A 14,839-nucleotide genomic window follows, 5' to 3' on the forward strand; every position below is an offset into this window, starting at 1 on the left:
AACACTGCAGAGCAACAACATGCAATATGCACATTATAAAACATAAATCTAACTTTATTCGTGTCCAGTATTTAGAATAATGAATTATCATCCCCTCTCTCCTTTTATCTCTCTCCTTTTGTTGTGCATCTCTCCTTAAAAGCGGTATCTCTCAGGTACTCACTGACTGTGTCCACACGTCGTGCCTTGTAAATGAGGAATTCGTTCTTCTGTTTGCGCAGTTTGTTGCGTAGGCCAAGTGCAACGCTGTGACCGGACAGAGGAGGGCGCCCCGGACCGCCTGACACCAGGAAGACCAAACGAGTACTGAGGAGGAAAACAAGAAAAACTCATTCCAGCCATTTCCATGATTCATTTGTGTGTCTTGTTACCGTGAGGTTGAGGAAAGAGAGAGAATTTGGACATAAAATCTAATTTACTATTATGTGTATTACAGATTTATATACATTACTATTATTAAGGGATTTCAGACGACTCACCTGTGCTCATTATACGCACGGATCTCTCGCACTATGATGTCGCTGTCGAGCACGCCCAGTAAAACCCCAACCTGGCGCAGCAGCATGTCACGCTGCCGGTGGGAGACCTGCGATATAGAGACCTCCAACACCAGCTCCACCAGGTCCCGTTCCCACATGTCTGACACAGAGAGAGAGAAACAGAGAGATTTAAAAAAATAAGCACATGGAAAAAGGTGGGACGGGTGGAGGAGAAGGGGAAAGGAACAAGGAAATGAGGAAAACAGGATCCATCCGACTCTCTGAGATCTGGGAAAGAGGCCAGAGCACCAAGCGATGGATTAGCTTCTGGCTAGTGTGTGTGTCTGAGCACCGTATGTCGCACACTGACCTGTTCAACCTTCTGCTGTTGGTTGTGAGTCTCTTGCTGTGTCGGCACCATTTGTATAACCAGATTTGTTTAAAGGAGGAAAATATAATATATAGTCTACAATACTCTTTTACTATTAGTTATCAACCTAGGAGGCATTTTGAGATAAAATTCTAGTTACAATAGAGCTGTTACAAAATCAGCATTTCTCTTTATATGTTTGCTTGTAAATGATACTATAAAATAAAACTTGGAATAGAAGCTGCTGCTTTTTGATAATGAGGCGATGACACAGAAAACTACATGGAGACAGAAAAGCAACAGTTGTTTTCTAACATTGAGAAAGTGTGTCTGATGTACGTGTGTTCACTTCACCTGGTTTGACCTCCAGGGTGCCCCTGTCAGTGCTGGTCTGTCCTTTGCTGTCAGTTACTATCAGCTGGAAACTGTACTTCCCAACCACCAGGTTTCCCAGGAACAGCACTGCCTGGTGGTCAGAGTTGTTCAATACGTCCTGGTGGAAGGAAAAACAAAATGTTTAACTTGTATTTTCAAACAATGGAAATATCCAAATTCAATAACAAATTTCCATCTCAAATTACCATTTCTAATGCGATTAAATTATTTTACCATTACCCTCCATTTACCGTGAACAGATCAGATACAGATTAACAAGATCAGAGCAAAAACACATGTTTCTAGTATTTATTTAAAGCCTGAATCTAAGGAGCTGAAAGTGTGGCTCACCCCTGCGGCAGGGCTGCTGTCGTCTCTCGTCCACAGGTAGGAGACTCCGCCTTTGTCGTCGGTTGTGTGAGATCCGTCCAGAGTGGCGGTCCTGGCAGGCAGCGAGACAGGTGGACTCGACAGGACGTGAGCCACCGGCGGTTGGTCCAGTTCTGGTGGGAAAACATTGTTAAAAGATGTTAGATACGAAACGATCTTTTCAACATTGAAGTCAAAATATGCTGATACACGGTAAAGTGAACACACACACGCACACGCACACACACACACACACACGCACACGCATCTCCTCACCTTCTCTGACGATAACGATAACAGTGTCGGTGCTCTTCAGCTTCCTGTCATCCGTTACGGTCAGGGTGAACTCGTACCTGCCGACCTCGAGGCCCGTCATCGTGGCAACGGCGGCGTCTGCGTTCTCAATCTTCACATTATCAGGACCACTGATGGTCGAACAGAAACCGAGCGAGAGAGTGTCAGAGAGAAATAACTTTGTGGAAAGACTTTGACATTGATCTGTTTGCTTCGTACGTTTGAATTCCACTTCAATATATTTGAAGAGAAGGTTTTTAAAAGGAGCTCTCCATTGATTCATTCAGCTCTGATGTGAGCTTTCTAATGGATGTTAGAGCAACAGCATCAACTGGAAGTCTCAACCTTACTGAAAGAAAAGATAGTGGCTTCATTGCAATTAGAAACGTGTATGTGCGTAAGCCTGTGTCTAACAGACCTGGTTTGTTCCCAGTGGTAGGTGGCGATCTTCTGATCATCGCTGCTCTTACTGCCGTCCAGTGTGGTTCTGTCAACCGGCAGCGTCAGCTCTTTCTCTGGTCCTGCATCTGCCACTGGTGGTTTATTGTTTTCTGGAGGGTGACGTGACAAAAAGGATCGGGTTAAGAGAAATTTAATCACCACAAATCTACACTGTACAGCCCACAGACCGCAAATGGCTGTGGAAAATAACAACATGATAGAGCAAGCAAGAGGAAGAGAAATACAAAAACAATCTTCTTAATTAATAACACAAACCAGTAAGATCCAGGAAATGTACAAAACTATACCTTCAGATCAGCATTTCTACTATGATCTCTATTGTACACTAACTGCTCTCTTTCAGATATTATTACCCACATGTTTGACCTTGCGGGTAGATGTGTGTCAACATCACGGGTCCTGTTTAAACACTGTGAAGTTGTCTTGCCAGTGTGAATAGTCTACACTCATCGGGTTACACACACACACACACACACACACACACACACACACACACACACACACACACACACACACACACACACACACACACACACACACACACACACACACACACACACACACACACACACACACACACACACACACACACACACACACACACACACAGTGAGGGCGCTGCTCAAACCTGGTATTGACATCTTTCTCAGGTGGTCAGATCACAAGTGAACACCTCTAACTTCTGATTGGATCTCACTTCGCTGCTTTGTATGCAAATCAACACGCACGTCATTTCTGTTTGCAAAGACAAAATGATGCTGTTTGATTGTACAGATGGGTCTGTTGTGAAAACGGAAAAATAAATAGAAAAGCCAAATGTGGGAGTCAGTGTGAATGTTGTGTAATCAACGTATCAGCACGGAGTTTAAAAAATACTTTAAATTTATGAAGTAAATTTCTGCTTCACACATTAAAAAAATACATCATAACTGTCACACTCTCACACTTCATGTCTGTATTTGCATAAAGCCTGTGAGTGAGAGAAAAGCAAACAAGTAACTCAGGGCATAGCCACTACTGTGGAAGTGGATTTTTACATGTGGAGATAAGGAGGTTAATAAAGTCGCAGTTTGAAATGGTGCACAAATACAGACAGCTGAGCAAACAAACTCAGTCGAGCACATTCCTCCACCAAGGTCAACATCAGGATTTCCTTCCACCAGATCCGGATTATTGTATAGATCAACAGTTAACTGTACAAACTCAGTTTTTTCAAATCAAGATCCCTAATTTATTTCCTGAGAAATTGAAACGCGCCGACAAGAAATATTAAAGAAAATGATTTTTTGACCTGCACTCAAATGTAATATGTTCTCTCCTGGTCCTCGTCTTGTCTCTCCGTAACATTCGGTGCAAATCAGTGAGGGAATTAATGGAAATTTACTTAGTGTGAGTTAATGATTGAGTACTCTAAAGAAGGAAAGGGGTAAATAAATCTGTAATGTCCTCAGTAGCTGATTAACTAAATATATGTCACGGAGTTGCTGAGGCAGTATTAACAGGGTTTCCCCCCCCCCAGCCGTTTACCTGGTTGCACAATGACCGTGACCTGGGCGGTTTCCTGCTGTCCGGATGAGTCGGTCACAGTCAGCTGGAAGGTGTAGTCTCCCTCCTGCATTGCTGACAGCTGCAGGATCGGTGTCCGTACACCCTGAGAAGACGCCACCGTTAGGTACAATGCACTTGTAAGGTGACAGGTGTGAATTCAAATCATGGGCATAGTCCTCCAGTGTCTCACCTGCATCGCCACCACTTTATCTTTGCTCTCGGTGCTGAGGGACCACTCATACAACAGGGAATCATGGTCGTCTGTGCTTTGGTTGCCGTACAGAGTGATGGAGTTCCGTGGCAACTGGAGGACCTGAATGACGCAAGAGGAAAGATCACCTTCTGGACACCAGGAGCAGTAAATAACTTAGGTACATTAAAGAACTTAGCTATGATGAAGGAAAATACTATAGACCTGGTTTGGGCCGGCATTGGCCACAGGCCTGTAGTCCTTGGCTTTGTTGACGGAGAGGGCGGCCTGTGTCGAGTTTGTGGCTCCGTCCGAGTCCGTCACGGTCAAACTGGGAGAAAAAACACCAGTCAACAGATTAAATAAACACAAAATAGAAATTCTATAAAATCATACATTTGATTTGCTTGTAATCAGAGTGTTAGTAACTTTAACTTGAGTCTGAGATAAGCGAGGTCCACCTGTACCTGAACGTGTAGTTCCCAGGCACCAGGTTGGTGAGGGTGAGGATGGCGGTGTTGGCAGAGACCTTCTCCTCCCTCAACGGACCTTTGACCTCCTCCCAGAGCCAAGCAACCACCTTGTCATCATCAGTGCTCTCTGGAAACAAGAGAAAAGAGATGTTTCAGCTTGTGTTAAATACGTTTGTGTGTGTACACGCGAGTGTGTGTGTGATGTGGGAGACTCACGGCTGCCGTCTATCACCGTAGAGCTGGTCGGCAAGGAAATCTCCTGGAACTTTGGGGAAACTATGGCAACAGGCGGCTTGTTTATCCGTGGCTCTGTCCGATGGAAAACAAGACATTAGATTATAACCGTGTGTGGGTGGAAAGCAGCATTGTCTCCCAGCAATAAGATCCGAGTTTATTCAGATAACAGGAGGCGTTAACTGTTCACTGACTCCTGATTAGTCTCATTTACACTGTCAGGAAGGATAAGCCCATCAAATATTAGTCACAGCCGTCTGTGGGTGGACAAAACAACAGAAACAATTAAGTATAGCCTTGCAGTAAATAGCCTGTAGTCCTGTTGCACGAGTGTGATGTCTGTTTGTGAGTCTCTCTGCCAAACGGTCAAGTTGCAGTTTATATTAGTAGTGAAGACTTTGAATGAATTTAATAAAATATATTAGGTGCATTTTCTGATTTGATAAACAATTAAAACCGAACTTCACAGGAACATGGACACGTGAACATACATCAGTGTGATAAGAACTTCCTAAAATGACAGAAACCACCTTTAAGACAATACTGAGTCACTGGCCACAAGTTACGAAGTTAAGTAACAGCCAGAAAATGTGTTTTTGTAGGATTTTTATAATTTCACAATGAAGTTGGCCTTCAAATTCTTGGATATGAAATTATATTTGTGTGGAATTTTGCGAGAATTCTTGAGTTATGGCAATCAAACCTAAAAAAATGTGCCATTTACAACAGGCACGTATATTTACCTACGCCAAGGACGTTATGTTTTCATCAGCAAAAACTACTCAAACAATTTCCATGAATCAGAGATGGGTTATGAGCCAGGAAAGAACCCATTCAATTTTGCAGTAGATGTGAATAAAGGGCAGATCCAGTATTTTCCTTTCACTTCCTCTAACATGGCAGAGGTCCCTCTTGGCAGAGAAATGCACTCTCCAAGCACCCTTCTTGTGTTTTGGTTATTTCATGTCTGCAGTAACCTTGATTTGTTTTGAAAAGGAACCCAGTAACAATCACTCCTACGAACAGCTTTTTGGGACCATTCGAATATTCATGAGATTTTTGTACAATGCTGAATGTTGGACCTCACCTGGTTTGACTGTGACATTGACGTAACCTTCACCGTGAGCCCCGTCCCCGTTCACCGTCAACTCAAACTCATACAGGCCCACAGTCAGCTGGGAGAGTGAGAGCACAAAGAGGGAGTGACCTTTCTGTGTCCTTCATACACAAGTACAACCTTCTGCCGATGTGTTTAGTGAAGCTCCACCAGCATTTGCGATCTGTACCTTGCTGAGCTGTAGCGTCTTGCTGTGCTTTCCTTCTACCTCCCCGCTGTAATCTTTGGGATGTGTAATCAGACGCCATTCAAATGCATAGTCGGTCCCTGTAGAGAAGCAGCAGCAACATTTAATCAACCAGGACATTAAAACAAAACTGCTCATGCACTCACTTAAAAATCTGGATTATTTCCGGATGAAAGATTGTGGTTTCGTAGGAGCTCGTCAAGGGCGGATCAAAGGATTAACGAAATTATGACAAGCATTCCTCTTGGTAACTGTATAATCTTTTTCCAGTCTGGATTAAAAAAAAATCTCTGGCAGGTGTTTAGTACGACAAGCGGCATGCTGATGGTGAACTGTCAAGCAGGTTGAATTTCATTACTCACTGAACTGCGACACAACGCTAAATGAGCGTTTGCCCCTAAGCTACATAACAAGTCAAACTATGTTCGAACCATTTACAAACTATAATAATCTTATAAAAATAGATCTGCAAGCATCAGTGATTGCAAAAAATAATCAGTTTTAATGAGAAAACGTGCAAGAAGAAACATTCCCACACACACATACCTTCTGGTGTTGTTGGGACCACAAAGGCGTTGAGTTCGACCGAGCTGCGGGGAAGCGTAACCTCCACGCTCTCCCCCGCTGACACCACCAGCTCCCTCACTGCCGTGGAAGACAACACAGGATCAGACACTTTGCCAAAATGACAGCATGATGACCGCAAGGTTGGCATGGCAACCAAAAGAGTGGAACTGCTCGGAAAATGGGGCATTAATCAACACATCTTGGGATCACAGACACAAAAAAGTATATTAACAAATGATGATAAAACAGCGCAGCTCAGCTCATTGCATCTCAATAAGGTTTATTGGGAATCAGCTGTTTTCAGTGATAACAAAAAGTGATAACCTCTTGAGATATTTTCCCGAGGAGCTGGTGGAGACCAAAAACAGAGCTAAAAGGAGGTTGGACCCTGAAACTACAATTATCAGGTGGACAAAAACAAGAATACAACTGAGCATTAATGTTCCTCCATATCTAGTAGATATGTTAACAGGAAACAGCTTGAAAGGTGAGACTGTGTCTTGCAGTCACTGCTCGTTTCTGTTTCCTCATAGTTAACCATGAAGCTGCATGTTTGAAAATGATTTCCTGTCATTCACTCACTGCTGCAGTTCCATAGAGTTTTAGGGGAATTACAAGAAAGATATAAAAAGAAAAATCTGGATTTTTGTATTCCACTATCAAAGAATAAAATCCAAATCACAGGATATAATAACTACACAATTAGTTTTACAGACTGACTATTAAAAGTCTACGCTCCTTCTAAACCTACACCCTCTGTTTGCATTAAAACCAGCTCAGCTCGTTTTTTATTCTGGTGAATCTATTGCCAGTTAAAGGCTCAACAGATTTCATCTTAAGTTACACGCATTGTTTTGCTTGTTGCCATTTTTCCAGTTAAGGTCAAAGGCGAGAATTGTCCTTCAGAGGAGGAGAAAGTGATCATTCGAGTCATTCCTGTTTGTAGAAGCCTGGCAGGCCTCAGCACATTCCTATTGATCACACTCGCAGCGCACACGGCTGCTTTCATCTGGGAAAAATAACATCTGCGCGCTCTGCCATATAATCTGTGGGCAAAGTCCATCTTTGTTTTGTCAAGAAGGGACAGTAAAGGAGGTTTTTGACCTGAACGTCACGTCGAATCTTATTCGTAGGCTGCACAGCTACAGCGCTGTTAGAATATATATTAGCTCATGATTAATAAATGGAGACAAGACAAATTACTGAATCTGCTGGAAATAGGCGATCTCTGACATTTGCTCACCAGCCTGTGTTGGAGTGGTGACGGTGGCAGCTTCGGTCGCTGTGGGGGAGATGACATCACTGCCATTGGAAGACGGAGGAGAATCAACAGTGTCGTGCAGTGTCGTCGAGCTAATTTGTGATGGAACCTCAGAGGAGTTCGAACTCCCATTGGTTGAATGGCTGAGGGTCTTCTGGGGTTTCTGAAGAAGGGTGATGGTGCTGGGTACAGAAAGAGTTGGGTGATCTGTTTCCAGTTTGGGACTTTCCTGTAGAGACAGTTCAGAATTGTAGCTTTATACTCACGTTGACAAGGAGCCAAATCTACTTCCACTATACTTTTATCTGACCAAACAATCAGTGTGATTCTAAGAATGAAGGTGAGGACGATTTAAGTTTGACAGCATCTGCTAAAAGCAACAAGATGAAGATCAATATCAACATTCTGTGACCTTACCGTGTTTTTAAGGTACCCTGTGTGCGGCGTGTGGCTTCCTGTTTGCTGTACATTACGAGCCTGTCTACGTCTCGCTGTGATGGGACCCTTAAAGTTACAGAAAACAAAGAATTTTAGAAAGATACTTATATGGAATACAAATATATTATCTTATCTCTCTTCTATGAATATCAAAAATGCTGCTGTTACCAGGCCCCGGTACCATTGCTCTCTTTCTATTTCAGAACAATTTGATGAGCAAATTGGTCCGATTAATAAATCACAGACAGAAGTAGCGATACCTTTGAGATCAGCTGCAGGAGGCCAAGAGACTCCTGGTGGGGCTGGGGCAGGAAGGAGATGGGGCAGCCGCTCTTCTGGGAGCAGCTGAGAAGCACACAGTGCCCGCCGAGGCTCCACACGGCATTGCAGCTCGGCTTCAAGCAGCAGGAATCCCAACACGTCGCCCCAGCTCTGCCGGATGCTAGAGGGCGCCAACCCAGGCCAATGGTGCTGCTCCAGTGGATCCCCAGCACGCCGCCGGTCACCCGGCAGAGATCTGCTGACACACCTGGAACAGGACAGAAACCAGGGAGGGGGGAGTATCAAAATGATGATTTTCTGTACTCATAACTACAATTCAAATTTCAAAAGAGATCAATCTCTTTGCAACAAGATCACAATAAAGGAAGTTGGTGGTGAAAGGGAGAAGAACAGTTGAAGTGGTTTATCCTCTGAGAGATTCTAAAGATTTTTGTGATGCATGTAGTTTGATCAAAGAGACCATGGATCTGCTACTGCAGCGCTTTGCAAGCTTTGCAAGATTTCACTTGTTCATATCAATCCGGGGCATTGTTGACTACTCTTGGCAACGTTGCAGGCAAAAGGGCAAAGTGAAACCCACAGTGAATTCCAGCTCCTGACCAGTGACACTTAACAGATTAGGCTCTGGCTGAACGTTTCTCAGAAAAGACGACATGCGGCCTCTGTTGGAGCAGTCAGCCAAGTCAGCAGCAGAAAGAGGAAGTGAGCCTTTTCCCTGACAAAACAAGATGCTGATTAAAACCCAAAGCACAGTAAGCAGTACGCACACAACTCCACCCGCTGAGCCAGACTGTCCGACTCATATCAGCAGTGCAGTGAACTGAGACATTTAGCTGCTAAGCGCGTGTGTGTATTTCCTCTTCCAGATTGTTACTTTGGATGATAAAACCATTCTGATTCCAGCCCTATTTATATCAAACTAGTTAAATCCATCCATTGTCCCAGATGAGACCTTTGCTGTGCAGCCAAGGACAATAAAACAGCTGCGTTTATAACAGAGCACAGAGTGTAAAATGGCAGGTTAGATTTCACCATTAAGTCAGTGTCCTCAGCAGATGACAAACTGAGAGTAACAGCCCAGGATGAAAGTAGTGAAGCTGAGTCACTGTGAATTAATAAATCCAATATTTGGAACTTGTTCGGTCTTGCAGACTATACACGTAGATAAACAAGGTGCCAATTCTATATTGTAAATACTGTAACCCATTTAAAAACAGTACATTCATCTGCACTTATTAAGATTCTGATAATTAAAGCAACAGAGGTGCATAGAAACAGGGCTGTTAGTTCTGCAGACCCCAGAATCTTTGTTAAACTTATAAACCTGAAGATTTCAGCCCTGATTGGTCGTGAGTGGCCTTACAACAGGGGAGCAGCTAGTGCATATGTTTAATCTGCATGTCTTTGGAAATTACCACTTTTGAACCTGGTGTTCTGTAAACACAAGAAATAACACAATACCTCTAAATATTTTAGAGCCAGGGGTGACTTTATGGGACACAAACACACACAAAAGCGCTAATGTTTGTTTGAGAAAGGGGGTGTCATCCCACCCCTTGTCCACTGTTCCTCTGTCCCCTAACCCTCAACACACGCACACGCACACGCACACGCGCACACACACAGTGTCAACCCACAAGGCCCTTATTGTCCTGTTTCACATTGTAGCCCACTGAGTGGAGCGGCATCTGAAAGCAGACACACACAAACACACACTCACAATAGGGATGTGAACAATCCTTTGTGTGCCTGCCTCAGTTTGGAGGTACAGTAAATACAGACTAATAATCTAAAACAATGCGAGCATCCTAATCACATTCTAAGACGGATGAAGACCCACCCTGAGTAATCAAAAGGTGTGTGAATCTCCTGTGCAGATGAGCACTGGTGATATAAAAGACACAGATGTGTTTCTTTATCAGTTCTCGGTCAACAAGTGTGTGTTTGTCTGCTGAGTTCAGGCTGGCGGATGGTTTGTTTTACCTGTGGCTGGAGCCAGGAGCCAGAGGTAGGTCAGCGGCAGGAGGGTGAGGTGAGGTAAGCTCCAGGTGAGCAGCGTGTGGTCGTGTGCATAGGACATTTTCCTTAAAAGGACCTGGGGAGAGCAAACAGAATGACTTAAGTGCACTTCATCCTCTGATGAGTCAGTCACTGCAAACTCCAGACAAACATCAGTCAAACCCAACAAACACTTTATTAATTTCTAAATCTCAAAGTGGCTCAATATACAACACTTCAATTTTTAAACAAATGATGCAAACATGTGCCCACTTTACGAGGACATCAAGGTTTGTACCTTTCTTTACAACAAGGTACAAATATGAAAGGTTGGGTCATTTTAGTTTGGGCTTTGAAGCAGCAGCGGAGGAAGCGACAGATCCGAACCAGCGTCTATGTGAAAGGAGGAGATGGCATTGCAGGACAGACGGGCGTGTTTACACCTTTAATTCCGAAACGCAGTCATGCTGAGTACATTCACACATTGTGGGCGTCATTCTGCCGCCTTTGTTTGGCTCTTTTCTAAACAAACAAAGCAGGGATCATGGAGGAGCCTTCTTAACAGCTACAGTAGAATGGTATCCAACAATATTAGGGTAGGATTAGGATTAGGTTACTGAGACATCAGGTATATTTCCTATTCAGAGCTGGAACAAGCCGATTAAGATACTGATACATGCAATAGTGTTAGACACTGAGGAAAAAGATGAACATCCAACTTTAAAAAAGGTAGTTGAAGGGAAACTAAGGAGGAAAACTGTAATTTAAAGGGTTCACATTCATTTAAAAGATATTGACAATAAATGCAAAATAATACAAGCAAGATTTCACAACAAAAAAGAAACTTGCAAAGTGGGGAATAAAACCAATGATGTCAAACTTAAGTGCACAAAATGAGTGATTTTAAGGATTTTATTTCATCACAGTAAGATTGACACCTGGTTCTCAGCCCCCCCCCCCCAGTGTGGTCTAGAGACTTCCACCTCATCAACAGGATCTACAGTTGATTTACTCAAACCGTCTGCAGCAAGTAATCAAGCACGCCTACTAAAAACACGCCACGTCGTTTACCTTTCTCCCGACCAGGCGGAGGAAGCAAAGGAATGCAGGAAGAGAGAGAGCGAGAGGGAGAGACGGCTTAGGTTGGCAGGGTGGTGCTGCAAGTTGTCGAGTGAAGACGGGTCAACACCGGCACTCTGAGGGAGAGATCCAACATGGCCGCCTCCAGGGCCCTCACAGGCTCAGCTGCTCAAACACAGTCCTGGAGAGGGGCGGACAAAGAGAGAAACATTACTCGATATGTTATTAACCCATCGGTCAGGGAGGTTATGTTTTCATCAGTTAGTTAGCGACATTACACAAAAACTACCGGGCAGATGATCACAAAAGGATGGACAGATGTGTTACGGGTCAGAAGTTTGGTGCAGATCCTGACATCTTGTGTTACACTTTATCTAACAATGGGGCAAAGTTTATTGTGATCGCCCTCTGATATGAATCCTTCAGGTTTTTCCCTCCTCCTCTATTTTGATTTCAGACAGTCAACAGTGGTTCAGCTGCACAGAGAAGCAGTCTGAGGAATTCAGAAAAACCTACAACCCATCAAACATTCATGCTCCCCTGAGAGAACAGAGCAGAGGAACTTTACTTAAACTGTACAGTTACTTCAACTACATGATGTGCAGATCGCCGCTTTTACAAAAGGATCGAGATGAAACACAGATTTTCATCAAGTCAGATTCTATTCATAGAAGCGAGTTTCCAATTCCCAGACCTGCAGAATACAAAACACTCCTTTTTTCAAAGTGCCAGAGAGAAGACAAGGAAACGTTCCTCGTTTGATGACATAACAAATACAACAAGTCTCATATTATGAAGCACTTCTGCCAGTATCCTGTTGACAGTTACTCTTCACATGACTCACGTCCTGCGAACACCTTACGTTTCACCAGCAGTTCAAGCAGAACGTAAGAGAAGAAGAAAAATAAGATAAAGTTAATTTACATACTTCAGTCACGGGGTTTAATCTCTCAGCCTTAACCGACAAAGACGTGGCTCAGCACATTGTGAAATCTGTCCTTCATCGTCATGTGTCTGGCCTTGGAGCCTTGCAGCCTAATACCCAGCAGGTGTGTTCATAAAGTGCACATGGAGGACGGCTGTGTGACGGAGAATAAATATATCCAACCCTCTCCCTGTGCACACATTTCTCTTCTGTGCAATAATCACAGCAGTTGCTCAATATGCAGTAGATTTATCAAACCAACGCATCGCTTACTCGTCCTCAATCACTTGGTGCAAGTCACTGTGGGTAATAATGTTCAGCCTGTAGGATACAGAGGGTGAGCATGAATCTTTGATGCAATATAAATGTCATCACGGCTCCTTTATCCAGTTTAACAGCAGAGTAGAAAATATAATAATCTCACTATTACGCCAGAGACACAGTATCTGAGTTGACTTCCTGTGACTCAATTTTCTTTTGTGCAGGAAGTGTGATGAGGAAGTTTTTAATTTCAGAGTAATTAGTAGTGATTAGAAAAACAATGCTGGATGATAATTTGTCACATAACAAGGAGGCAGACACAGATTGTTGTTCCTCTGCTTGTCTGAACTTGTTGTCTTGAGATATTAAGGTAAATTCAGCTCATTCAAGTTAAGGTACACGTAACTGTTGTAGATTATTTGGTGAGAAGAAGCTGGAGTCGGTCTGAGTAATGAAATTGTTCCCCCTCTTAGATTTTCTTACAAGTTCTGACAGCAGAAAGGAATAATAAACGACTTCTATGGAGGTAACAGGGCTTATGGTTGGGAATCATGTTCTCCAGCTCTCTGGGTCAGTATTTACAATATACAAGTAACATAATCCTTTGCTGAATTACCACTTTACTGCAGCTGATAACTTCTGTAGTTTAATGAAAACAGGTTTTTGCCTAAGCTGGAAATACTGTATATCTTTAACAACTGTAAGAGTGAAGTTTAACTGCTCTAGATCTAGAAACAGGTATGTTTTTAAAAATGGTGATATGGTGATAACAAAAACACAGGATTTCCAGAGAAGAATGTAAACGACATGTTTTGCCTCCTGCTGCTCTGCAAAGACGCTGCAGACATTTTCCTGTTGTTGTGAACGTGCGCCTGCTGTGTTCTTCATATATGAAAGACAAAGTTTAAAAAAAAATATCTGGACCAAATTGTCAGGACATTTTCTGAGGGCTTCTAAAAACAGCTCAAGTTTAAAAGACCGTGAAATGTATTGCAAAAATAGACCAGAGACAATCCTGAAGCAAGACAAATCAGACAAAACATGGGCCGGATCACTGCATCAACCACAGAACAAGAACTGCTGACACAAACCTGTAAAGTCTGCTTCCATATGAGAATCTGCATTCCAGCCCATGGATGCTTGAGCCTCAGCAGCTCGACTCAGACGGTCCCAAAAATCACAGTCACTCTCCTGCGCTCGTTTCTCTCTTCCAGAGTAAAACACCGAAATAGGATAAAATAAAAATCCAGGCAAAGAGGATTCAGAGGATTCGGTCCTTTCTTGAAGTCGCAGTAATAAACAAGTCCTGTTCAGGTTCACTCGGTCACCTGGGCTGACGACAGCTCAGCCATTACAGACGTTTCAATGGCCGGTTCTCCCTTGAGAAACTTCTGCCGAACAATGATCTCTGTGACCAAACACCCCCCCCTCTTGTATCTGGGGAGGACAAGTTCTCTCTCTCTCTCTCTTTGACTGTTTCTTCCTCCTCTTCCTCTCTCGTTCTCAGTTGCAGCATCCAATAGCTGTATTGGATTCTCAGCGCACAGGTTGGTGGAGTCCCACGCCCGAGTTCTTCTGGCTGCAGCAGGGAAGGGAAAAATCAGCTTCTCTCTCCGAAGTAGTCCCCTTGAAAAATCTGCAAAACACGAATAATAATATAAATAAATCTCCCATTGTGCTGTGACAACAACAGAAGCATCCTTCACGGCAACAACAGTTCTAATCCTAGGACTGAATTTCAATGGATACAATACAAGTATCACGGCAATACTATAATCCCCTGTGTATAGTTATTTCATAAGAGATTTTACAAAAGCATGACTACACAATAATACAGTCGGCTAACCTTACAATTGAGAACAACCTCTGACTGAGGAACATATTCAATTCATCCTTTACTGTTTATTGATTTTTCCATCAGATGAATTA

The 14,839-nt window shown here is 43.2% G+C and overlaps 1 protein-coding gene across 5 annotated transcripts in view; it reads right to left on the minus strand.

Moving 5' to 3' along the window:
* Window positions 1-14,839, minus strand: part of kiaa0319l (KIAA0319-like ortholog) — a 31,734-nt gene that overhangs the window by 4,167 nt on the left and 12,728 nt on the right. The window contains exons 2-21 of one of the 5 annotated variants that reach the window (XM_034600125.1): window positions 14,002-14,489; window positions 11,716-11,905; window positions 10,630-10,741; window positions 8,625-8,893; window positions 8,344-8,430; window positions 7,909-8,155; window positions 6,645-6,746; window positions 6,081-6,178; window positions 5,882-5,969; window positions 4,777-4,869; window positions 4,555-4,687; window positions 4,313-4,418; window positions 4,088-4,210; window positions 3,877-4,000; window positions 2,306-2,438; window positions 1,870-2,018; window positions 1,576-1,727; window positions 1,204-1,342; window positions 480-639; window positions 164-306 (exon numbers count right to left, since the gene is read on the minus strand). In XM_034600125.1, coding sequence (XP_034456016.1) covers window positions 164-306; window positions 480-639; window positions 1,204-1,342; window positions 1,576-1,727; window positions 1,870-2,018; window positions 2,306-2,438; window positions 3,877-4,000; window positions 4,088-4,210; window positions 4,313-4,418; window positions 4,555-4,687; window positions 4,777-4,869; window positions 5,882-5,969; window positions 6,081-6,178; window positions 6,645-6,746; window positions 7,909-8,155; window positions 8,344-8,430; window positions 8,625-8,893; window positions 10,630-10,726 — 2,443 coding nt within the window. In that variant the 5' untranslated portion in view covers window positions 10,727-10,741; window positions 11,716-11,905; window positions 14,002-14,489. Of the gene's footprint in view, window positions 1-163; window positions 307-479; window positions 640-1,203; window positions 1,343-1,575; window positions 1,728-1,869; window positions 2,019-2,305; window positions 2,439-3,876; window positions 4,001-4,087; window positions 4,211-4,312; window positions 4,419-4,554; window positions 4,688-4,776; window positions 4,870-5,881; window positions 5,970-6,080; window positions 6,179-6,644; window positions 6,747-7,908; window positions 8,156-8,343; window positions 8,431-8,624; window positions 8,894-10,629; window positions 10,742-11,715; window positions 11,906-14,001; window positions 14,547-14,839 lie in introns of all 5 variants that reach the window. The other 4 variants (XM_034600129.1, XM_034600124.1, XM_034600127.1 and 1 more) reach the window with 4 other exon arrangements.

Source organism: Hippoglossus hippoglossus, chromosome 11 (genome assembly GCF_009819705.1).
Source record: "Hippoglossus hippoglossus isolate fHipHip1 chromosome 11, fHipHip1.pri, whole genome shotgun sequence".
Lineage (NCBI taxonomy): Eukaryota > Metazoa > Chordata > Actinopteri > Pleuronectiformes > Pleuronectidae > Hippoglossus > Hippoglossus hippoglossus.